The 27729-nt window shown below is 34.7% G+C and overlaps 1 protein-coding gene across 1 annotated transcript; it reads left to right on the top strand.

The window, feature by feature from the left end:
- The first annotated feature begins 332 nt into the window (after positions 1-332).
- LOC150104616 (1,5-anhydro-D-fructose reductase-like) lies at positions 333-27729 on the top strand. The gene is made up of 10 exons (XM_090395811.1): positions 333-430; positions 6489-6656; positions 8152-8268; positions 11981-12067; positions 12419-12535; positions 13353-13465; positions 16949-17021; positions 22649-22732; positions 24585-24676; positions 26999-27729. The coding sequence occupies exons 1-10, from the start codon at positions 365-367 to the stop codon at positions 27039-27041; spliced, it is 960 nt and encodes a 319-aa protein (XP_090251937.1). The 5' UTR covers positions 333-364; the 3' UTR covers positions 27042-27729.

Here is a 27729-nt window from a genome sequence, read left to right as displayed (position 1 = left end):
CTGTCAAACATATTAACAATGATTTAAAATGCAATTTCTATAATTTATATGACAAGAATTCATTTCAGCGATCGTTAACTGTATTTAACTGCCACTAATCTAACTTAGTTCAGCTGTCGCAGATGCATTGAAATATTGTTTTCCGTCGATATCCGGAAGGAAGGAGAGAAAACTGGACAACAACACCAGATTAATATCACAATGACAGGTGAGTGGTATTACCTTGACAGAAAAGGCGGCAGTAAAAACAGCTACCAACTTGTGTAGGTGAAGGTCACCGCGTACAGGTAACTGTACTGTTTGCGTTAGCCTAAAGCTTTTTGTTCGTTTGACAGCGACGAGACACACACACGTTTGATTCGACATGGCTACGTCTATTGAACTTAACACTGGAGCGCAAATTCCCGTAATTGGGATAGGAACGTGGCAGGTAAGTAAAATGTTTTCTTTCCGTCTTGACATAATTAATTAAATGTATTTTGTTTCTTTCTTAAACGATTAACAACTGTTTGGCACTTCAACATAAAGAAGCTGACGGCGGATCGGAGAGCAAGAATTGCGCCCTCTATCGCAGACATTATTTTCGTTACTATTACTTAATTATAATATTTTTTGTGATTTGTTAAAAGTTGATGAGGACAAACTGACAAAAATATTTGAAGAGTGCTTTTACGCGTTACTTGCTGTATTTGTATTTTGTAATTGATTTATAAAATAACAAAACTGTTCAGTCCAGTGGTTAGTTTTCCGAAATGTGATGGATGACAGGCCGAGATCCTATTAAAAAATATATTTATAGGCATTTAATAGACGTGTCTAGAGCCTCCGTAGCTCAGTCGATATAGACGAAGCCCTTTGGTCGGAATGACCTAGTTCGATTCCGGTCAGTGACGTGAGGAACTTTATGTGGTCTCTTTCGACTAAAGGAGAGTTAGCTGGCCTCATACGGTGGGGGAGGGGGTTCTACTAGAAACTCGGGTTTTTCGTCCTTCAGAACAGGAAAATCGGTCCCGTGAACACACATCTTCACGGGGCAGTCAAAAATACCCCCTTGGCGACAGGCCTGCTGTGGGTTGTACTAACAAAGTCGTAGCTATGTAACACGCGGACCCTGCATTGGAAGCAGGAAAAACGTGCAGAGGAAGAGGAGATTTGTCTCTAATTTTAAAACTATTCTTTCTTTAACATATTTTGTAACATCCTGTATATCGCGCATTTAAACAATTCTCAACACTTTAAAGTTGTGCGAAGAAAGCGAACCAGAAAAGAATGAACAGTGTAGTTTTATTATTGCAGCAATATGAAACATTATTTGTTCAATGAGGTGTTTTTTTTTTTTTTTCTGCTGTTTGACTGAAAGAATAAAAGTAGGTTCCAAGTCACAAAAATAATTCCGTGTTAACGTAGGCATGATGAGAGTTAATGTACACACATATTATTTCACGCGTACATGTAATACAAGAGGGGAGAGGGTGCATATAAGTCGTGAAGAATTCACTCACGGAATTTGCTGCTTTACGGGTTTTCCCATTTACTCATGACGAAAGTTTTACTCACGGGATAATGTATTAGTCTGAAAGAACGATTCTTCCGGTTGCGGAGACTGTTGTAATTATTACGTAGTTTGGAAGAGGCATGTCTTGAATTGTTGGATGCATGTTCTGGATGGGAAGAGGCACTGGACGTTTATAATTCACAGATTCTAACCGTGTGTTATAAAAAGAGTACAACATTATAAACTAAAAAAAAAGTATAAAACATGTGCATCCTTTTCAGCGTGCTAAAGAAGGGGATTTCCTTAGTAAAAGTAAAATCAGCGATGCAAGCCGCTGTTTCTGACGAACTGTGCTATTTCAACATTCGCTTCCTCAACCAGGAAGTATGACGTCCTAGTTTCGTGTGTGCGTATGTGTGTGTGTGTGTGTTATTCAGAAACAAATTACCACTGTTAGTCCAAGAGAAAAACGCTTCATCATCATCATTATTTCCTGTATCTTTTTTTTTTTCCGTGTTCTCAGAAACCTGCTTTAAGATGACACATCATGAAAGGTTTGATCCATTCTTAGAAAAGTAGCATTCACTACGGTCTTTTCAGTAGTAGTATTATTATTTTCATTATTATGGGAAAATATTATTGTGTCTATACAATAAAATCTTACTGAAACGAAGTACTTCAATATGTGACTCTTGTAACACAAAGATAGGAATTGTACCTTATAAAAACCTTTTATATTATTTTAAAAAATAAAGACAAAAATTTGCTGTTTTAAAATGACTGATGCCTAACAAAATATGTGAAAATAAGTTTTTCTCATGTGAATACATTTACTGATTTCTACGTTTAATGATTAATTAATTTAGTTTAGAGAGCCTTCGGTGTTAGTAAACTGAAAGATCAAAATCTACTCAACTGAAATTGAAAACTGATTGGGAGAATTATAAACAGCTGCTACCAATTCCACCATAAAATATCGAATAGCAAAAAAAGGTTTTTTTAAGTATTACCTTGTGCGAGATAAGGATTTTTTTTCTAATTTTTATTTATTTTATGTCTTTTTCGTATTTTATTGATATTCACATTTATTTTGTTTCAATTGCACAGTCTCAAATTATACCACTGTGGTTGAGAACATTTATTTTATTCTCATATAATCCAGTCCTCTGTTATTTGCGTACTTCATATTACGTCGCACTTTTTCTTAAAAATTTCCTGCTGAAAAAGTTGGAAAGTTTTACAAAATAAAAAGTTGAAATAATGATTAAAAATTATAGTAAAAACTCTGGCTTTGACTGGATCGAAATGAATCAAATTTAATATTGAAGATTGCTGCTAAAATTTGTGTGGTCTTAATTTCACTTTTAGTCGGACAATTTTAGTCGTTAAATTACATGAAAGAAAATTATAAGGAGATGATTGGAAACAAATCACGGGCCCTTAAGCGCCCATGGTAACTGTGGATTTCGTAACCATGATTCCAGGATAACGTTAGCCTTATGCCTATAAGTGTACTTTGTATGTCAAATGCGTGTGTTCTCTTATCCAGATTGCCTGTATACCGGATGAAAAACTTGAGTTTCCCAGAGAAACTCTGCTCCTACCGTATGAGACTATCTAATTCACCTTCACTTGAACAGGTCCTGATAAATGTTCTTAACGTCCTAGACGGGATACAAATACCGGTATTTCCAGTCGAATGGGATCGTTGAAACCGACTGAGTTATGTAGGCTCTATCTGAAATGCTGTAGGTTCAATTAACTTTTAATAAAATAGGAAAACAATTCAAAATTCGTCTTTTCATGAATGTTTCTATACTTGTTTATTTAGCAAATAATCGGAAATATTTTATTGAAATGCGATGGCTGTTTTGTTAGTTTTATATTGTTTTCTGTCAATTAGGACAAAGAGCTTTATTTTCTATACAAGCAAAGACAAGCAAAAATTTACACGAAAAAAAAAAAAAGCCTTATCTGTGGAAGTGATTATTCTATATAAAAATAGAGTCATTTAGTTCACTATAAAAACTTAACGCGAAGTAAGAGTTAATCTCTTGTTAATGTACAGCGACAAGAGCTACGGCGCAGTAGTTAGCAGGTTAAGATATTTTTGCGCGTCGTTTGAGGATTATTGTAATAAATTAATAACATTGTTTAAACAACAGATGACGTCTTCAACTACGTAACTCACATCCGTACTATCCTATTATTCACACTTTACCTGTGTAATAAATAATCCTCCCCCTGTCTATTATAAATTTATAAATGATCAAGTTCACCTTTGGAATGAATTCAACTTTTAAATTATTTAAACTATTTCTTAAATTAATTAAAGCGATCAATTTATTTCGAAAACTTTTATTTTAAAATCTCGTACGATTTCGAGATCTCACACGTATGACAAGGAGATTAGAGAGCTTTATAACCAGTACCGTCTTGTTTGCCTGTTTCCTATTCCGTCGCCATTTTGTTCCAGTTTGAAACATTACATGTAAAACCAGAAAACAAACTTTCATTAACAAACTGCGTTGTAGCTGTGCAGCTGTGGGTATGCATGAAAGGATGCATCTGTTCATAATTTCTCTCTAAGGACGCACTGTAAATGTAAGAATGCACTGCAAGATGTGCCGGTGTATGTGCATTTAACATTCAAGAAACTTTTTTTTTATTTTTACAAGCACTTACTTTTTTAAAATACGACTTTCTGATCGGTGTCCAATATATCTTTTTAAATATAAATAGTGCTTGGGATGAATTAGTTTTTAAAACAAACCTTTAAAAAACTAAATCATAAAATTGAGACTCATAAAATCAGATTCTTCGAACTGAATTGTCGAGTGCATTACCGCTTAAGAAGATCACGCATATTATCTGATCAAAAATATCCAAAGGCCTTCATCACAAACATGGTTCATACAAATATAAGGAAGTAGATGTTGTTTTAAGGATACTTGCGACATAAGACTGAATGATATAATCACGTAATCACAAGAAAGATATTTATTTAACCAAATATTTCGGTCTGGAAATAGCAGACCATCGTCGGTGGTATTACAAGAACAGTTTAAAAAATATACAAGCTAGAATACTAACAATAGATCGTTGAAATTAGAACATGCCGCGTGATGTTATATCACTAAGTATGAAACGAAATATTTTGAAGTAGAAACATGATTGAATTTGCTATTAAAAAAAAAAAAAAAAAAAAATTAATGAGTAATCTTGATTAGGCTTTCCCAGATTTTTGATATAGATATGCAGTCATTACGATTCAGGTTGGGATGATGGAGCAAGGCCTCCACGCTTTCCTTGAACAAACGTTCGAACCTGTAACGGGATCTATGTAAGAGGTAATTCACACAGGTCGTTATATTCTGAAAGAATCAGCCCATCATCCATGTCATAAAACAGGAATTATAAAATGTCTCATCAAAAGAGCCAAAACTAATTGTTCTACTTTTGATTATCTACAGAAAGAACTTTCTACTATCCAGCAACACATGAAACTCAATGGCTTTTCTGAAAAAAGTATTCAACGTCTTCTTACATCTTATAATCCTCCACAAAACAACAAAGATTCAATACGTCGAGTACCTATTCCTTATATCTCCGGTATTTCAGAACCTATCGCAAGAATTTTGAAGAAATATGATTTAACAGCTACGTATTCTCCTATTAACAAATTGTCTTCTCATTTTCCTTCTCCTAAAGACAAACGCTCAACTTTATCTCTTCCTGGAGTTTATCAAATTCCTTGCAACTGTGATCTCTCTTACTTTGGACAGACTGGACGTTCTCTTGAAAAAAGAATCCAAGAACATCAATCATCCATTCTTCACAATAAACCTGAAAAGTCTGGTTTGGCTCAACACGGGATTGAAACTGACCACAGCATCCTTTGGTCCAAGACGCGCCTCTTACATAGATCCCGTTACAGGTTCGAACGTTTGTTCAAGGAAAGCGTGGAGGCCTTGCTCCATCATCCCAACCTGAATCGTAATGACTGCATATCTATATCAAAAATCTGGGAAAGCCTAATCAAGATTACTCATTAATTTTTTTTTTTTTTTTTTTTTTTTTAATAGCAAATTCAATCATGTTTCTACTTCAAAATATTTCGTTTCATACTTAGTGATATAACATCAAGCGGCATGTTCTAATTTCAACGATCTATTGTTAGTATTCTAGCTTGTATATTTTTTAAACTGTTCTTGTAATACCACCGACGATGGTCTGCTATTTCCAGACCGAAATATTTGGTTAAATAAATATCTTTCTTGTGATTACGTGATTATATCATTCAAGGAAGTAGATGGTTTTGCCGTCTTCATAGACAAACATTAACACGAGCAATATAGTGAAGAAATGAGTGATTTTCGATGTGGCACTATCATAGGAAACCACCTTTACAACAATCAATTTCGGGTAAATTCTGCCCTGCTGGAGCTAACGTTATTTTCAAGTCGAAACTACTTGACCTCAGTGGCCTACCTCACTAATGCTTGTCTGAAGAATGGAAGGAAATTACTACAGCAACATACTAGCGGAAATGTAATGTGTTGTTTATGGCTGTTATAGCATGAAAACATGGACCAATTCCATGTGAATTCTTTTTTTTTTTTTTTCATATCAGAGTGAGAGTCGAGATGAGCAGGCGTCCAAATATTTTTCATCAGATAGTTACTTCAAGTCACTTTTCATTTCTCGCCGAAATCGTAAGCACACACACACACACACACACACACACACACACACACACACACACACACACACACACACACACACACACACACACACACACACACACACACACACACACACACACACACACACACACACACACGCGCGTGTACTGAAAAATATGTCATTAACAGAATTAGCCTATGCACTGTAACTTCATTACCTCCTTATGATAACTACTGTTAATCCAGGTTTTGTTATTATTATTAATTTTTAATATCACTGTAGTTAGTAACCTTATTCCTTAATTTAGTCAACTCCCCAAGAAATAGATGAAACCATTACGGCAGCTTTGGAAACGGGTTATAAACACATTGACACAGCCTACATGTACCAAAATGAAGCCGACATTGGAAAAGCGCTGAAGAAAGCTTTCGATCAGGGGAAAGTCAAGCGTGAAGATCTTTTCATTGTGACTAAGGTATGCCTTCACAATTCTTAAGAAATAACTAACGCTTTGCTTGCAATTTAGTAAATAATACAATATAAATATGAGATAAACTAATCTATCTTATATATAATTATGGATTCATTTTAGGTACTTGAAGAAATATTTGTTTGGTTTGCTTAAACTAAATTTCACAATACACTGAGAGTTAGCTTTGAATTAGAAAACCCCCATCCATATACATATTCGGTGCGATAACTATGTAACACGTAGTATCAACGTCACGTGTGGGGGCAAACCGATCCCCTGTACGTAATCAGTAAACGTTTACCAGTAATTGGGAAACGTGGCGACGTCAGCCAATATGCCCGATGGTAGATAGTTGGGGCCCAGAAGGCAGACGCCAGTATTTCGGAAACAGCAGCACTTGTTGGCTGTTCCCGTACTGCTGCATCAAGGGTGTATCAGAACTCGATTAACCATGAGCGACATCCAACAGAAGGGCTCATTGGTCAGCCACGCGTGGTTGATCCTAGAGGTGAGCGTCTGGTGTCACGACTAGTATCTCTGCAACGACGTGCACAGTCACACAGCTCACCCATCAGTACGACAGCCGAATAGTTTGGCCCATTTCCACATGCACAATGCGCCGTACCTTGCTTCGCCTGGGGGTTCTACAGCCGGAGACCAACAAGGGCACCCGTGATGACGGCCAGGCATCGCAAACAACGCCTACCATAGGCCAAAGTACGTCGGTATTGGACCACTGACAGATGGAAAAAGGTCGTCTAGAGTGACGAGTCCGTTTCCTACTGCATCATGCTGATGGCCAGGTTCGCATTTGGCATAAAAAACACTGTTGGGGATTAACAGGCTGCTGGAGGTGGTGTTATGGAGTGGGGAGCTTATTACTGGCATGACTTAGGTCCTTCGGTTTATCATCCTACACTGAATGGTGAAGCTGCAGGGACATGTTAGTCCACCATCGCCATCCATATCTGCAGGAGGTCTACCCCGACCACAGTGACATCTTTCAACAGGACAACGCACCTTGTCATCAGGCTCGTAGAACAGTGGTTGGAGGAACATGACAACGAACTTGCCATATTGCCTTGGTCCCCAAACTCCCATGACCGTAACCCAATTGAACATGTGTGGAATATGCTAGAACGGGATGTGAGAACTGTTGATCCTCCTTCACAGAATGAGCGTGAAATGACGGAGTTGCTGAAGCGGACATTGGTCGAATTACGCATAGAGGATGTTCTACACCTTGTGGAATCTGTTCTTAAGTGTCTGCAAGCCGTGATTGCACAGTCAAGTGGACCAACGCGCTATTAGTTGTGTGTTCCTAATGCAAAGCTAACTCAGTGTATACATTTGAAGCATTCCATATTTATTTATAATTTTTGGCAACAGTGACTAATTTCTGTAACTCTGTGCTCCTTTGAAGTACTCTCTCTCATTTAAAAGGAGGCTTGTGGTATTGGCATTGATATAACAACATTTCTTTCTTTCTTTGCAACAGCTTCCAATCCATGGACATCGTCGACATTTGGTGAAACGTTTCTTGCAGAAGTCTTTAGAGAATTTGCAGCTAGATTATCTTGACCTTTATTTAGTTCACACTCCTTTCGGAATGCAGGTAAGCAATCTTGAAAGTATTTAGTATCGTATTTTTATTTATATTTCTGTTATCTTATATAATGTTATTGTTGCTCATATAAAACGCCAATCTCAGATATAAACTGCATATTTTATAGACACACGAATCTAATTTATATGTGATATAAAATCATCACCATTGAAAATATTCAGCTTTACAATAGGCCCATTAGAATAGCCATCGAGGTTCTTTCTTCTTCTTTCTTTCTTTTCTTTTTTTTTAAACCAATTAGCGAGGATGACACAACAATTATAAATTGGGTTAAAAAGGCCTGGTTCGAATCCAGTCTACAGCGCAATGAAAGGAAATGACATATTAAACTGAAGGCGAGTTATCCTGACTCGTACGTAATTTACGGGATTTTCTTTTTGCAAAATTGTGTTTTCGCTGCCAAAGAGCAGACAGCAAAGCCTCTAGCGCACTCATGCAAGTGACAGACATAAAAATATGGTATCGTGTTCTTAGTGTGCGGTGCATCAGGTCCCTATTAATGATATAATAATGATGCTAGGCTCTACCGAGCATTTATTGCTTTTTAGGTCTTCATTTTATATTAATTTTTCTGGTTAATAATTTATTTTACTTCAATTTGCTTTCGGCTGTTAATAATATACTTTATAATTCTTGGTTATACTCGTAGTTTCATTTCCATGCAGGATTCTCTCTCTCTAGATATTTCAAGTGTTCAGCTTTCTTTCATTTGTTCTTCTTATATGCGTATATTTTGGTTTCCAATTTTTTTCTGTCGTTATTATCTTAACTTTCGTTTATTATTATTATTATTATTATTAGTAGTAGTAGTAGTAGTAGTAGTAGTAGTAGTAGTATAGTATCTCCATGGAGTCAGAAGCCTCTTTGTGGGAGAGCCATTGTTCACACAATACCTATTATACCTCTCCTAAAACTCATTCACCTTTCTAACCATATTCTTACACAACATCCACAGGTAACCCCCCCCCCGTTCTCTCTTCTTACTATGTAATGAAAAACGTCTTCAGTGCCAATCCTATAAAACCCCCTTTAAATACTTATATGCTTCTTTAATGTCTCTTTTTTTGTCTCTCACCTAGTTTTTGAAGCCCACAGACCGTCAATCTATTCTCATAGGGAGCATTCCATAGACCTGCCGCAATCTTTATCACTCACCTCCGGATACTCTCCGCCACTTCTTCATTACCACGAAATTCGGTAGTCCAGATCTGTCCGTAGTTGTCCAGATGAGGCCTTATTAAAACTTTATATACAAGGGAACAATAACCTCTCTATCCATGCTTGTTAGTGTTTTTTCAACAACCACACAATCTGATGTGCTATTTTGGTTATCTTCGCAATATACTCTCTAAACTTCCATTCCTTGTTCCACAATCACCACCATTAGCCTCATCAGTTTCTTGCAGTTGTTCCATTAATATAGAACACAGGTTTGATCTCTTCCCAAAGTGCATCACCTTACACTTAGTCACACTAAACTGGTAGCCATTTTAGTGTGACTTTACCTTTGCCCATACTGCTAGTCTGTTGAAGTCTTCCTGCAGGATCTCTGCATCACCTTCATTTGCCATTAATCTTCTCAGTTTAGCCTCATCAGTAAACAACTGAATATATCGTGTCAAATCATTTCCTATAACATTGATATACAAATTAAATAACAGAGGACCAAGTTCTAAGCCCTGTGATACACCACTGGTCATTTCCCTTCTCCTCGACTTCTATACGTCTCCATAAATCACACTTTGATATCTGTCCACCCTCTAATACAAGTTATCAGATTCATATCCATCCTCATTTTCTCTAATTTATGCAATAGAGTTCTATGTGAATACCAAACACTTTTGCAAAATCTAGCAATATTACTGAGTAGTCATTTTACTTATCCAACACCATTGCCACTTGATAATAAAAAGTAAGCAAACTCCTCAATTCTTTCCTTAGTTGTTGTTCCATGTTGTTTTTAAAGTATCCTATTCCTATCCACTCAGTCCTGAATTCTTTCTTTCGTTAATACCTTAACCACCACTCCTGAGATGTTGATTGGTCTATAATTTTATATTTCTGTCTTAGGGCTTCCTTTATGCAATGGAACTATTTTACTCCTCTTTCCACTCCATTGGCACCTTTCCAATATTGAAGCTTAAATCAAACAGCTTGGTCAGAGGAGATGGTAATTCCCTTGCACATTCTCATAATATACTGACGAATATTCCATCTAATCTCATGGCTGTGTTTGTATTGAGGTTCTGCAATATTTTGAGCACCTCCATTCTCCTATCAGTCAATGTCACATCTAACATTTCAATGTCACCACCTAGATGGTACACTCCTGCAAAATGCTCACTCAGTAATTCAGCTATTTGATTTGGTTCTGACCTTCCCATCGTCAGCACTTATCAAAGTCATCCTTCCATAGCCATTCGTCATTTTACTTGCCACATAGCGAAAGAATTATTTAGCATTTCGTTTGCTTTCATAAGCTAGTTTGATCTCATGATTATCTTTGACTTCCTTAACATACTGGTCACCCTTCTTCTCTGTGTCTTATATTGTTCACGGGCATGCTGATTACCTGTTTCTTTATAATCCCTCCACAACCTTCTCTTTGTGTGTAACTCCTGCTTAATGAAGCTATTCATCCATCTAACTCCTACCTGATTTATCCTTCTGACTGTATACATTCTGATACGACATCCTCCAAACACCTCTTGACAACCTCCCATACTCCACCTACTTTCTCCCTTACAAATTTTTATGGTGTGGCACTGCTGGACGCTGACTCCTCAGCTAGTCAAAATCGCCTACATTGTAATTCCCCCATATGCCCCTTTTTAGCAGGAAATTCTACATGTCTGGCAATCGCCCAGCTGAAGACTTCATGATCGCTTTCTCCAGGAGGGGGCAGCGTAGCTAGATTGGTTAGTGTTAAGTTCTCTGATGCAGTGAGTAGATCCAGCACTCTTGAACCTCGTGTTCTTTCCATTACATGTTGCCTTAGATAATTATTTGTCAGCAGCTGTATAAATTCCATTTCCTTCCCTGTCGAACCATGCCTTCTCCCAGTCCATGTCCCCATGCTTGAAATCCTCAGTAATAATTACTTCTCTAAACAGCTGGCTTTTTTTTAATACAGATTAATTTTCTTTAGACCATTGTTACATATTCCCATATTTTGGATTCTATTTGATTTCATTCTCAAAAATAAATTCATCATCGCGTTCTCATGCGTTCTCATCTGTCATTTCCAATTTAAATAATGATTGAGAACACAGCTGCCTTTTAAAATACCTTATTTCCATACGCGCGCGCGCGCGCGCGTGTGTGTGTGTGTGTGTGTGTGTTAAAGAAAAATTACTTGATTAACGCAGGCTTTTGTTTGTTTACATTACTTTACATACTTTAAAAATAAATTACAAGTCTTTCTCAAAACTCGAGCGATTTTAATTTCGAATAGCTGTTATCTTTAAATATTATTGGTCAGAATTTTGTTTATTCTGATGAACATTGTTTAGCCTTTATCCTAGAAATATTATCACTTAGAAAAGTAAAGAAATAATAGAAAAAACATTTCAATTACTGAATAATTCAGGGTACATATTTGAAATATTTCAGAACACATCATTCTTTGAAATATTTATGAAATATTATAAAATTTAAAATAAAAGATGTAGTATTAATAAGATTTTTGTCTACCCAATAGTATATGAGCGATAGGGAGATAGTGCCCAAAGACGAGAACGGGCAGATGCTCTGGGATTTGGAATCTGACCTATTGGATGTATGGAAGGTGAGCTAACTTTCGGAAAAATTATTGCACTTTTTATGTTAATGTGATATATTCATTATTTTAATTTCGGGTGTATAATATGTCTAATGGAAAAATATTATTTTTATATCCTGGTTCGTATTTGTGATATATATATATATATATATATATATCATATATATATATATATATATATATATATATATATATATATAGAGAGAGAGAGAGAGAGAGAGAGAGAGAGAGAGAGACCGTTAAAAATAACCAAAATATTAGACATCAATGATCAATGGTTTTAAAACAAAGAGAAACAAGTTGTTTTCGGCTATGGATCGACTCCCCTTTTTCATAATGATATAATTTAATCTGCAGGGTATGGAAGACGGGGTAGATGCAGGAATGACTAAGGCAATCGGTATTTCTAATTTTAACCATGAGCAGATTCAAAGAGTTTATGATAATGCTAGAATCAAGCCAGCCAATTTACAGGTAAATATATGAAATTATTTTTCAGTGATCAATTTCTTAATGTAAACAGTTGATATTTGCGGTAAGAAATGTTTGAATTATCAAAAGTGATTGATACCTTATAACATTAAGTCGCTTTAGTTTTGCATCACTTAAAAGTCATCTGAATCAAATAATTGAAAACTACGAACACTCCTAAAATGTCTTAGTTTTCCTCAGGAATAAAACATCGAGTTGTTTACATAAAGAATTTTATTTTTCTTTTTAAAATCGTTTAATCCCTAAGGTATCAGATCATAATTAAAAACATAATCATCCTTTTTTAAATACTGAAAAATTAGAATTTTTATTCTGTAAAAATGTGGAACGATTTGCATAAATTATTAAACTTTTTAGGTAAACAGTTTAAATTACTGCAACCCAATTTTATGTATACATATTCCGTATACAATAAGACTATTTGCTAATTAATGTATGCAGGCATTCCAATACAAACCTTTTAAATAAACAAATGCAGATTTAAGTGAAATATTCCTGGAAAATATACATATGCACTTATCATAACAATGATAATAGTAATTCGTCTATCCGGATTCTTCGAAGAATATGAAATATATTAATAAAATATTTCTGGTCCAACAAAGCAAAATTGCGGTTTTTGTTGAACCAGAAGTGTAAAGTTTGTTTTTATTTATTTATTTATTTTTTACTAAGGACATTTTTTTGTCCAAGGCAAGAAAATCTTATTGTTCCTTCCTTCAAAACTTTTGAACAAAATTTTTGTATATCGTATTATACCGACATAAAATCTAGTTCATGTCAATTTCTTTTTTCTTAGGTGGAATGTCACATATATTTCCAACAAGATAAACTGTTCGATTTTTGCAAGAAACTTGGAATATCTTTCACTGCATACTCTCCTTTTGGTTCTCCAGGAAGCAGTTTTAGCAAGTACGTCTAGTACATTTTCGTTGCACTATTGTTAATAGTTAATGTCGAGTTGCATGTGAAAATTCTAAGACTGGAATCATTAGCTTACTTTTCAGTATTTACAATTAAGTTTTCAGATTCATAAATTGGAGTCAGTATGACGCCTTTGGTCGGAAAAACCTGGGTTCGATTCCCGTCAGTGATGAGGAACTTTTATCTGGTCTTTTTCGACTAAAGATGAGTTATGAGCCGGTCTCATATGGAGGTAGGGCTTTTTTTTTCACTCAAAAACTAGGATTTTTCATACCCTGAACAGGCAAACCGTCCTGTGAACACATGGATTACAGTCATGAATACGTCCCTACCATATGCGGGTCCCGAGCCCGGATAGAATTGGGCGGTTGAAGAAGCAATGGTGAACTACCCTGTAAAAAAATCTCGCCAGGAATACTTTGTGGATAATGCCTACAAAGTCACCTAGAGTCGGAAACGACTGAAAGGGAAAAACCACCAGGTTCATAAACTGGCGCAATCATCAGTCCAGTAAATGCGCATTTACATTGTTACAGAGGGTAAAGTTATCATTATAAAAATGAGAACTTTGCTTATTATTAGCGATAAACCACGAGGAATTTTTGTGCACAGTGATCAGTAAACTGATCGATTGATGTTTCGACTAACATCTTCGTATACGTAATAAAGCTGCCAGAATATCATCAACCTGCGTCTATTATTCTAGGACAGGAGTTACCAAAATCTGGAAAGCTAACAGTATTTTAACGATCTGCGGCTTATTTATAATTAGGTGAATTATCTGTGTGTAAAAATTAATTTTTTTCTCGTAAACTTGCATTTGATTTCATTTTACACTAATTAGTAGTTCATTGATTTGATTGCTTTTTTTTATTCATTGAGTAAGCGTGAGGGTTTACACACTCTCTTGAATTATTTAACGTTTTTGTATTTAAACTTTACAAAGTTTTTGCCTTATAAAAAATAAGTTTGGATTTCTACTAAAAGAAAACATATTCAACATTTACTACAACAATCAATTAGAAATTCTATTCCATAATTTTTGAAAACTTGCTGACAAAAATAAGTGCGATTTTTCAATTACGGTATTTTTCCGTGCATAAGACGCCCCTATGTATAAGACGAACCCTACTTTTTTCGAACCCAAAATTAAGAAATCAATATTTTAAACATAAAACAGAACACATTTGATATTGTTTTGAATATTTAAAATATATTTAGTAATTAGGTAATATTTTTAAGATACGTAATAAGAAATTATGCATGACTCTCAGTTCCGGGCATATTATTTTCTTCATCACTATTAGTTCCAGACATATCACTTTCTTCAACCTCTACTGCATCACTGCTGTCTTCTGAGTCAGTCTGTAAATATGAGATCATCATCAGTTCCATCCATGGCATTACTGATTCCACATTCTTGAAGGACTTCGCAACCCTCTTGCTTGACTCCATTCCATGAATTTAGGACTCATTTTCATACCTCAGTAATTGTTGGTTTTTTCACTCTTCCTGTCAGTGTCAAGTTATTACCTGCTTTTTGCATTCATTCATTCATTCCATTCCTCTTTCAACAGTGCCTCGAAGGGCTTGTCGATAGAAATATCTAGTGGCTGTAATAGCTGACCTGTAAATCTACCAGGAATAACTGCTAGCTGTGTTCGCAAATCCGCTGCAACCCTTTTTGTCTTTTCTGTTAAATTTCCTCGGAACTAATCAAACGCGAGCAGAGCTGGCCTCTTCGAGAGCCCTCCAGGTCTTCTGGACCAAATCTTTGCAAACCAAATAGCCATGATCTCTTCATTCATCCAGCCGTTCTCATGAACGTGGACAAGAACGCCAGGTTGATGCTCTCTTTAGGATACTTTTTCCTCTTAAAAATGAGCATAGTAGGCAGTTTGGTACCATCTGCACAGCATGAAAGGACAGCAGTGTAGTGTGTCTTTTCATGATTTGATTGTCACTAGTTTGACCCCTTTCCTATTAAGAGTTCTGTTGGAAAGCACATCAAAATTGAGAGGCACCTCATCCATGTTTGCAATCTGACTTGGTTCAAAAGCATATTTTTTCCGAAGTTTTATGACATAGGAGTAAAACTGTTGGATGATTTTATCGCCACAAGCTGGTGATATTTTCTGGGCTAATTTCGTTCGTGTTCTCATGGCTAACCCTTCTCTCATCATAAAGTTGAAGCATCATTTTGCCTTTCTTGTGAAATCAGCAATGTTCATTTCTCTTGCAAACCCTTTTGCCTCATTATTGAATAAGTTTGGTTGACACACATATCCCACTCTGGCGCTGCTCCATAATCCAAGTCTAAAGCCTCTGCTCCGAGTCTGGCCATTTTGCTGGTTTTCCTCTTAAGGCCCTCTTCTTTTTTGGCATCTTGAGTAGTTGTTCTTCCTGTTTTCTCCACTGCCAAACATACACTCATTGGGAGGAGGTCCAAACTGTCTCTCTGAAGCTTTATTTCCATTTTCTTTTGAGTAATCAATTACGGTTTGTTTCCGGTGTATAAGACAACCCCCAATTTTTGGTTTAAAATTTTTAGAAGAAAGGTATCGTCTTATACATATTAATTAGTAATTAGTGCTTAAAATTATAATATAATCGAAATGTTAGAATTGTCAGATCGATCCTTTGAAGAATCAATTTGCTGGATATTCGATCGATTCACTCTCAAGAGGGAGGAGGCGGTACTCTTTAAACCGTTATTTGTATTTATTTTATGTTTTTATTTAATTTTGATTTTGAAAATCGTTAGACAGCTGAGCTTTAGCTTTAGACGAAGATAAGAGAAGATGTGACTAATCCTGACTAGTGTTTACTGTATGGATTCGTCATATTTCTACAGACCACTTTTCCTTAGTTTCAGGATTAAAATCCCGAGTTTATTCCTGGAGTAAAAGATGGCACTGCGCTAATGATTAACTCAAAAGAGGTGGTCAGAAAAGAGTTCTAGCGATGAACTAGAGTCGAACTTATAAGGGAAACTCAACCCTTATAGATTCGATTTTCTTCACACATGACATGGTGAAAGAAAATCATTATTATCAGGAGCCTACGAAGACATTTGTTGTAATTATTTAACGATGCTTAATGAAAGGAAATAAATATATTTTGAAATTAAAAAAACGAACTTTTATTATTGTTCTGACACTATGTGATCCGCCCTTCATAGATACGTTTTTCACTAATACGTGTTTTGAAGAAAATGAATGGACGTTATTTGAAAAACATGATTAAGTGCGACTGTTTATTTAACTGTCTTATTCGCTTAACAAAAACTACAAGTTAACCTTATGTTTTGAAAACTTGTCTAATTTCTAAATGTGATTACTTTTAACTACCTAGGAAATTACTAAAGATTCACTTCAACGATATCCGATAATTATAGATGTGAATAGGAATATAACTTCTTTAATTTCTCGAAAATATTCGAGTAAACATGAAGAATTTACTGTTTTACAGAGACAAAAGCAATCCTCTGGAAGAACCAGCACTACAACCTATGTGTAAGAAACACAACAAATCTCCAGCACAAGTAAGTATTTTAAATTATACTAAATATAATAATTTCAGTCTTTCTTTAAGAGAAGAAAGAACTGAATTGAAATATTCGAGGAAAATTTCATGAGAAACAGTTTTAAAAAAATCATTCAACAAATACAAGAAGTACATAACAGCTGTTATGCAGTATAAATCGCTTTCATATACAGTATACCTCTTCCTCAGGATTAAGACAAAAAAGTTATCGAATTCTTAGGACTTTCTTCGGACATTTCAAACTTGTTTTTTCCTTAAACTGATATACATAATTATTTTACCGAGGGGAATCTTTTAAATGACATGGTATTGATATTCATATGTGGTTTTTCTAGAAAGAAAGACAAAAGATAAAAAAACGTTACACGATCTTGAATACTTGATAACAAGAGTGAGTAAGTTTGTAAAAAAAAAGAATAAAAGAAATCACAAAAATGTAGAAATCGCATTTTAAAATCTATGATAAAAACAGCAAAAAAATCAGAACTGTAATACTATATCATAATATTCTGGGTTAGTTTTTCTTTGGCTTTCTTTGTAATATTTTGATTATAAAATTAATTTTATAAATAATATTTAACAATTTAGCAAAAGTATTAATTAAAAATAAATGATCTTGAAATCTAATAGAAGCAGTAGCCAGTAGTTTGGGAATTGATTCAAAGGGGAGGGAACTCATAAAACCACTGTAATGGTTTCATGAGTTATATTTAGTAGTGAGTATGGAAGACTTTTAAGAAAAAAATCAAATGATAAAAAAGCATCATGATCGTTATCAATTTTCTGATATATGCTCTCAAGGGGTGTTCAGGCTATTATGACAGCACTCATAATTAAGTGACATCTAACATTTCGTGCTTCTAAGCCACTTCTGACTGAATCAATCCAGCAATCGACATGGCCTTCCTCTTGGTCTTTTTCCTACAATCTTGGTTTCAAACACTTTTGCTAACCTTTCCTCTCCCATTCTGTTATGTGATATAGCATCTTACATTAGATATACGTACACATTCTTGACTGCTAACAATGTCAACTTCCTTTCTAATAGCGTCATTTTTAATATGAACCGCCATTGATGCCATCGGTTCACTTCCCTAAGTTTTCTCAGAACTCATATTTCTGTGATCTCTAGTCTTTGATCGAGTGATTAAATTCTAACCCAATTCTCATATTCGTAACTTTAAACTGATTTAAACACTGTCTTGTAAACTGCTAGTTTGGTGTTTTGGCTAATTTCTCTCTTACTCCATATAAATTGATTTAGTTGACTTCTTACCATATCAGCTTTGTTGATTCTATTGTCCATTTCCAAATTTAGCCTGCCATCTTCACTAAAAATTGTGCCTAAATAGCTGTAATCTTTTACTTGTTCTATAGCCTCGCCATTTAGAATGAAGTTAACGTGTTTTATATTTCTGTCTATTTTCATAGTTTTGGTATTTTTATTGCTGATTTGCATATAAAAAAATTGTTACAGCTAATGTTCTATTTAGTTAATAAAGGAGAAATCATCTTGTACAAAACCATCTGCATAATAAAGGCGAGAGCTGAGCTTGACATCACCAAATCTAATATCACGCCCAATTCCATTTTCTTTCATAATGTAATCCAGATTATGAATGAGAGTGGGAAAATGTGCGTCCTTATCTGACTCCTGATTTTACATGAAACCATCTTCCTGTATTTCATTCAATTCCAATTGCTGACTTACAACTTAAATATAGACTATGTATTGCTCTGCATAATGTTCCATCTATCCCATATAATTGCAATACTTTTAAGGTTTGCTCTGGATACCTTGTCGTGTTGACCTGTAAAACTTAAATACAGATCCTTGTTATATTCCCAAGATTTCTCAACAATTTGTGAAAATCTGATCTTGACAACCTCTGTTTGGCCTGAACCCATCTCGTTCTTCTCTAAGTTTCTCTTCCAGAATCTTTCTCAACCTCTTTTCAAGTATGGTTGCATAAATCTTATCTGGAACACTAAGTAGAGAAATTCCTTTGGAATTCTCAGATTAGTTTTGTTCCCTTTCTTATAGATGGGAACTATGATAACTCTACTCCAATCATCAGGAATTCGATCTTCGAGTAGTGTAGTGTATTATCATCTACTGCAGATGCCTTTCCGCATTTCTAGTTTTTGATGGCTTTTTTCAACCTCAATTATTTATTTATTTAGCGTATGGCTCACACATGGAAAGTTACATTATATTAATCCTTAATATACAGGGTGTTCGGGATAAATTTGACAGTTTCGTAAGGAAAAAGAAAATCTTCTTTGTATCTATTAAATTTAATGAATTGACAAAAAAACATTACAGGCAGAGTTAATTACAATACTATCAACAAGATTTACTCAAAATAACCACCATTAGCATCGATCACAGCTTCAATTCTGCTTCGGAACCTCGAACAAGCTGATGCTACAGTCTCCCTGGGAAGGGCCTCAAAAACTGTTTTAATTTTATCCATTAACTGGGCTTTTGTATTACTGGAAGTGCGATTGGTGTCTTTTTCAACTGCGCCCCATACAAAATAATCCATGGGGTTAAGGTCTGGGGAGTTTGGAGGCCAAACATTTGGACTGGTGAAGTCGTAAATTTTCAGACAACCATTTTTGACTTTTCCCAGAGGTGTGGCAAGGGGCCGAATCCTGCTGCCATACATACGGCCTACCATTGGCTACCCTTGTTATCCAGGGCTTGACTACAGTTAGCAACTCCACGAACAAAGCCCGAATTCCAATGCCAGGGTTCTTCAACACCTGTTCCTGCAGATTTGCGAGGAATTCTGCTGTACGAACGCAATCAGATCGTCTGCTAGGGATCTTTCTTCTTGCTACATCCTCGTAGTCACCATTGCAAGTCTCTAGTTCATGCCTGATTGTTTTTACTGTATTCAGGGAGCATTGGGCAGCAGTCGTAAGATCCTTATTTTGATGGCGGGCACGAATCATCATGATACAAGTTATTCTCTTCCATGATTCAGGTGGGTTCCAGCTATCCATCCTTTCTGACATCTTGTATATGAATGAAGAAGGGTCCAAACTTTTAAATGAAGAGAAGTGTGTGTTAATACATGTAACTTACGGAAAAATATAATTAATTATAAATATGTCAAATTTATCCCGAACACCCTGTATATGGACATAGTAATAGACATATATACAATAATAATAAATAATACAGTCATAAAAGAGACACTCAAGAATAGCTACAACTGAATGTCTGGGTTGATTATCCAGTCAACTGCACTTGGTGTAGCATGGATGAAGTCTGACAGGTTTCCACTGTATGCACGTAAGACACATTCTGCTGTAATATGATCTTATTGATATGTACTCCTCTTTGAATATCTTTTGAAAATGTTCTAATATGGTTCTGTCACTGCTTGTTTCGTTTAACAATCTTTCAAAGTAATTGCTCCAGACATCTAGGATATCTTTATCTTCCGTTTTCATGTCACCATTATTATCTTTAATTCCTTTTACAGTACTCTTTCCTCTATTTCTAAGCCTTGTACAATAACCTGCAGAACATTTTGCAACCTTCCTGATATTTATTTTTTTATATATTTTGATAAACCTGTGTACTGATAAAACTCAGTAGAAGTGGCGTTTGACCGCATGACGGAAGACTTGGGTTCGAGTCTAGTTGCCAACTAGAGAAACATTTTGCCGGCCTGGTTGGCAGAGTGGGGAGTGTATCCGCTCTCCAGTCAAAATTCTGCGCGTTCGAATCCCGCCGTGAGCATAGATGTTTGTGATTGTCTGTGGAAATATCAGTGGTGGTCGGCGGTAGATGGCGTTGGTGTAGTTGCGGTTATTTGGCGATTGAATGGTGGAGATGGAGTTGTATGGCAGGTGCCCTCCCTCGATGAGTCCTTGGACTCCCTGGCGGTGTCAAATAATAATAATAATAATAATAATAATAATAATAATAATAATATTCTTACCAAAGTCTTCCCATGACTTCTACACACAGCTTAGCTCTCCTACGTTTTTCTCTATATTCTTTTGGGGAACCTGACTCATTTGCAAGGAACTTTTGATTGCCTTCTTTTCCAATATTTCTTCTTTAACTTCTTGTGTCCACCATAAGGTTCTGATATTTTTATCCTGACTTCACCAAATATCTTCTTAGCTGAATCAATCAATGTTTTTCCAGAGTTTGACACTGAGACTCCAGTCTTGTTTTAAAACTGCTTCAAATTTTCTTCAATAGCGTTTGTTCAGTACCTAGTTGATACCGAATAACGAGGTGCATCACCTGAAGTTGAGGACATCAGGTCAGAAGCAACAGTCGGTTCTCCATATTCCTGAAAGGCGATGTGATCTCCTTCGAGTTATTTGGTTTTGGTCCATTAGCGACCCAATGATAAAAAGTCGTCCACATTTTATCATTAGTTGAGCGTGTCATCTCATTATTATTGTTTATATTTAGAAAATATCTGTCGTAAGGAAGTTATTATATCATATTTTTTTCATATTTTTTAAAAAAGATTATTACATTTGATATCTAATAATCATTTGATCTAATAAACATTTGATATCTTCAAATATAGCTAAATTCATAATGAAGGGGATACAAATCCTTTGATGTTTATCTGCCAGTAAGCGAAACTCTAAGAACTAGGACTAAGATCTATGAGTTTCATGCCGAAAAACTATCGGCAAATCCAAGTGTAAGTAACCACTTGGCAGTACAATACCAAGGCAACTGCCAGTAAGCGAAACTCTAGTTCTTAGAGTTTCACTTACTGGCAGATAAGCATCAAAGGATTTGTATCCCCTTCATTATTATTAAAGTTTGCCAGAATAATAGCCTTTTGGCTTTTATTCTATAGCTAAATTCAATTTTTTGCTCTAATTCTCTAAGTTTCAGGAGACTTCCTTTACGCTGAATAGCTCTGCAAGAAATATGCGGCAATTCATAGTGCTTCGAGACCAATCCGTGCTGCAATTCCAAGTCTAAAATATAGGTTTTTGATTCGTTTTTTTATTAATGACCCTATATCTCGATGTTCATTGACAGGAAAAGCAGAAACGAAAATACCAAGTTATCGGAATTAACTTGGTATTTTTAAATACCTTCAGAATGATGTCGAATAAGCAACAAATTCGAAATGGCATCGAATAGGAAACAATTTTTTCTAAATTTACCCGAATGGCAACACTTTTATCTGCTTAAAGAACGCGGATTACTTGGGACCCACATTCTTTAAGGAAAAAATCATTAGATCTTACAGAACATTTTCAAGGGATTTTCTAATGTATATTGCAACTCAGTTCCGAGATTTGTTTTTATAAATTTGTCTTTAATTTTGCTAAATTCCAGATAGGGATTCTTCTTATATTTAGCCCTTTGGCCTTCTACAAAATAATATCTGTTGCATCACATTCCGACATGAAAATTACTACTCAGATATTTTTATATCGTTAGAAAGTGATATACTATTGTAATTATTTAATACTTTTTTTTTTCACTAAATACGAATGAGGGTCGAGATTTGTAAAACATAATATTATATCGAACATAAAATTAAAAACAAATAAAAATTTCACAAATCAATATAATACTAAGATAAGAAACATCTCAGTTATGCATGTTTTTAATTCTAGATTATTCTAAGATGGTTCATCCAGAGGGGGATAATTGCTGTTCCTAAAAGTACCAATCCAGGAAGGATTAAGGCTAATTTCCAGGTAACATATCTGTCCCTCTTGTATCTCATCATCATTAAAAGTCATTTTAATTGCGCTCTCTCTCTCTCTCTCTCTCTCAACCAATTAATCCAGTGTTACTCAAACTGTGGTACGCGTAACCCCCGGGGTACGCGAAAGGTCTTCATGGGGTACGTGGTTATGCAATTTTCGGTTATGCATCATTAATGCATAATCATTATACAGTATATCTCAACAAATAGTACAATTAGAGACAACTAAGATAAAAACGGCACTAACTAATGAATCACATCTCCCCCAACAGAAACTGCTCTATAGATTCAAACAAAACCATATGCTGCCGGTGCAACATGGTTTTGCTTGACACCACCCCGTCGTGAACGTGTTAAAACTAAGAAATATATAGTGAATGTGTTTCAGATATTATGGAATTCAGTTAAAGAGAATTAGCATTTCAACTCAACTGTTGAAATGCTAATTTGTCTTTGGTTCGCGCGATCTTTTGTTAATACCGCACCAATCATATGCATTTGGGTAGATGACTTTTGACATTGCACACAAGGACAAGGAAACAGTTTTCGATGCCTAAAGTAGCAATAGCGAGTAGGAGCTTCTTGGTAAGTCACACCATTTGCATTTGTTCCCGAAAACTTCAGTTTACGAAACTCCCCGCATATATCTCGCAACACGATTTTTTAGCCTTAATTTTGGGAAAAAAGTGCGAGTTATATTCGAGTAAATATGGTAATTTTTTTTTTGCTTTCAAATTCGTAAGTATGGATCACTGGTTAAAGATTGGATTTATAAAACCCACAAAAGAGAGCAATAAAGCAATTACAAGTAGCTGTAAGCAAACATTGACATTGCATCTGGATCAAATGAAATTGATAAGGGTGTGTCGTCTGACATCTCTAGAGAACCAACTAGGAAGAAAATGAAAAATCTTCATAAGTATGATATGAATTACTTGAAATGTGGATTTTCATGGACGGGAAATGAAGAAGAACTTATTCCAAATTTTGTTCTATTAAAAATAAATCATATATTTTGTTTACATGAACATATAAATTCAAATAAAATAGACATTTACAATGAAATATACTTTATTTATTTATTTATTATTTGATAAGGGGATACTTGGTAATAATGAAAATTTAAGAAGGGGTACACAGATATCTGAAGTTTGAGAAATACTGAATTAATCAATCTATGTAGAAAAATTAAATTTTCCAAACAGCATTGCGAAATATTTTACCTTTTGCTGATGTTCCCAATGTTCTTGAAAAGATTCAGACCAAGATCTTGTTCTTCATGAAATGCTCGATAGTAAGTATGAATATTTATTTATTACAAAATTCATTACAATTTAATAATACATATAATGAGCATTAATACATTATTGGCATTGCTGGGTTCTATTTTGGTTCAGTCCAAAAGACTATTTTTGTTCCAAAATAATTATTTCTCTTTCTCTATCTGCCTCGTGTACGGAAATCTAGAGAGCATAAATCATTGAAAAAAGTCATAAATTCCTAGCCTATATAAGCGTCTGGAACTGAAACTTTTGGCTACACTCAGATCAAGTATTTACCAACAAGTCATCTCTTCTAATACGCGAACTATTTGAAGCGGATAATGACTCGATATGGAAATGTTATATGATCTGTAGAGCAGCAAGCGACGAACAGTCTACTGTTGTCCTACTGATGTACAGACTCAAAATATTTCATATTTTAATAATATGCTTATATTAGTTACTTTTCTGTCTTCCTTAATTTGTATATAATATAATGTTATAATACATAATAATAAAAATATATAATAGAATTCAACAATATAACCTGTATTAGATTTATGACTGATTTTCTTGCAGGTCTTCGATTTTACGTTATCTGACCAAGAAATGAGCACTATCAATAGTTTAGATAAGAATTTACGTTTCCTTGACATGAAGGGTTTTGCTGGGTAAGAATGATTATGTTATGTTTATACATCTTGAAATGTTTAAAAGAAGTGTGTTGTATGTGTAAATGGTAATCTACTATTCCACTAATCCCGTTCCGACTACAAAAATGTTCAGCAGAACTGCATATCACTTTGTTACCATGGCTACTACCCATGATTTAAATATACTTATAAATAAACGAATAATCAATTTTTCTAATGTATTTAAAATGAAATACATTAGAATACAGCTTATGCATTTAAAATTAAGTTGTAAGATCATACAGAAAGTTATTTTACGAAAAAAGATCTTCCAACTTGCAACTACTGAAAATGTGATTAACAAAAATCAAAGCTGCAAATTAATATAACAGTTTGGTTACATAATTTACCGTTAGTCGTAGTCGTGTCTGGTAAAAAGCAGTCATTAAGTCTACTTTATATGTTGTGCGAAAAGAAATTTTTTTTCGTTTAAAGAAACTTAGAGTTTAAAGAAACGTATATAATATCTTTCTCCAGAAGATGGAATGCAAGTGGAATTGTTTAAATTTGGAGGGAAGACAATGGCTCACTAAACTATTCAAGACTCTTCACTTAAAAAAAAAAAAAAAAAACAGAAAAAATCCCAGAATATGGAACAATACATTAATAATAATTGTTATAAACAAAAAGGTAAAAAGGAGAATATTAAATATTGTAGACACATTAATTTATTAATAACACTATATAAAACATACACGGAAGTCATTTATTTATATATATATATGTATATAGAAGCCTTGAAATATATCTAGTGATGTTATCGCTGTTATTAAACTGCTGAAGAAACGTGAAAGAAACAGGGTGACACAGTATTTTTCAAATTCTTTACATTTGCCTTACGAGAAGTTTTTTCATAGATTGAACTGGAAGAATAGAGAAATTAAAATTACCGAAAGATTTTAATTTCTTTGCCTATGATATAGTTCTCTTAGTAGAATGCGAAGATGATTTAGAATTACAATTAAGAGAATTAACTCATGTATCCAGATAACGTCAGTTGAATTTAAACAAAAAAAGTAATGATGATGACAATTTAATACCACAAAGAATGATACTTTTAGATAGAGTAGTGGAGAGGGTAGATTCATGTGTTTATCTGAAACAGATAAAAATTAAAGATGGACAAATAGAAGAAATAGAAATGAATATCACAGCTAAGCTGGATGGCATTTGGGAAGATGAAAAATATCTTCAAAGGCAGTATTCCTATTAGTTTGAAGAGGAAAGCTTTCGATCAATATATCGTGCCTTGAACTGAACTAAAATATGATTCACAGATTGAAAGTTACCAAGGAAGAATGGATAGGAGTAGATCTTGGTGTGACACTTAAACACACGACACCTTCCCATACGATAAGATCGAAAACAAATGTACAGGACATCATCATCATCAGTTACATAATACATTCTAATCGAAGACTGGCCGGATAAATTGCAAGATATATAACAACGTAAGTTGGCCTAATCATTGAAAGAATGGAGGCAGTGGACCAAGGGAGAAATGGCAAAATTAAATAGTTAGGATTGCTGGAATGTAATGAAGAAGAAAAGCTTGAAAAAGAATGGAATGGATAAAATTATGAGAGATGTTCGTTTAGCACTGAATTGATCCAGGTTCAAGAAGAGAACAGATGTTATAAGCTGTTTTGTGCTAGTTTCGAATTTTTCTTTGTAATAATTAAAGAAATGTATGGAGATCATGACTCCCTTCTTTTTTTTAAAGAATCGGGTCATTATCATAAGTTTATCATAGACCATCTTCATCATATCATCCATAATAGAGAAACCAATGATGGTGAATATACTGTATGAGCGTATTTCAAATCAAATTCTAATAATTTGTTTTTCTAATTATGGCCCATATATGATGATGACGCCGGCCTATGATGAGTCTGTGTTGATGATGACCCGATTCTTTTTTTAGAACAGTGTTTTCATCATCCTCATGAAACTATGAGGATGAAGAAAAATCCAAATGAGTACACAGCAGTTTCTAATATCCATTCTCCATTCGCACGGGCGGCCGCGCGCGCGCCGCACGCGCACGCACGCACGCACGCACACGCACGCACGCACACACACACACACACACACACACACACACACACACACACACACACACACACACACACACACACACACACACACACACACAGTGTATTTAATGTGTTGCCAGGATCACGTAAAATGGGTAACTTCTTTTCCTGCTTCTTCTTCGTGTGAATTGTTAACTGTAACAATTATTATTTCAGCATATGTTTAAACGTTTAGTTATTAATCAGAATTTATTTTATTTTTCAGAGCGCAAGAACATCATGAATACCCTTTCAACATCCCATATTAAGTGTTGTTAACCTGCATCTTCAGCCTTTCTTCAATGTATCTGCACAATCTGAAACATAATCTTAATTCACGTCGAGAATAAAAAAAATTCAAATTGTCGCTTAAATTACATGCGTCTTTTATCGCGCTTATTTCAGTAGATTGATTTTTTAGTTTCATATTAATGATTTCAGACAATTTTCGTGTTTAAAAACCTTCTCTAATGTGTTAAAAATTATAATAATACACAGTTTATTAAAGGGATAAAAATCCTATGTTGTTAAAATTCAGTAAGGCTATATAACAACATAGGATTTTATCCCTTTAATATCTATTAAGTTGCCAGAAAACTAGCCGTTTGGCTTTTCATTTTAATTACAAAAATACACAGTAGTAAGCGAAATTATTCACCAAGTATTATTCACCATGCTGTTAATGCACTACTCATTTAATTATACTGAAGATAGTATATTTGTCCTTAGGAGATATTTTAAATCCCTTGTGTAAAGAATGCTATTAGTCTTCTAACAATATGAAATTTATTTCATAAAACTGTTTTTTAATAAATAATTAAAATCAAGATTTCGATATGTGTGCACAAAAGGACTTATGTGTTATTTATATATATATATCAATGGTCACCAAACTATTGTGATATTCTGATCTTGTGATATTTTAAAAGAAATAACAAAATAAAGATTCAGTGCATA

This window comes from Typopeltis vanoorti, chromosome 7 (genome assembly GCF_054136105.1).
Source record: "Typopeltis vanoorti isolate ZY-2024b chromosome 7, IOZ_Tvanoo_1.0, whole genome shotgun sequence".
Taxonomy (NCBI): domain Eukaryota; kingdom Metazoa; phylum Arthropoda; class Arachnida; order Uropygi; family Thelyphonidae; genus Typopeltis; species Typopeltis vanoorti.
The sequence above is the reverse complement of the archived record's forward strand: the minus strand, read 5'-3'. Positions and strand labels throughout refer to the sequence as shown.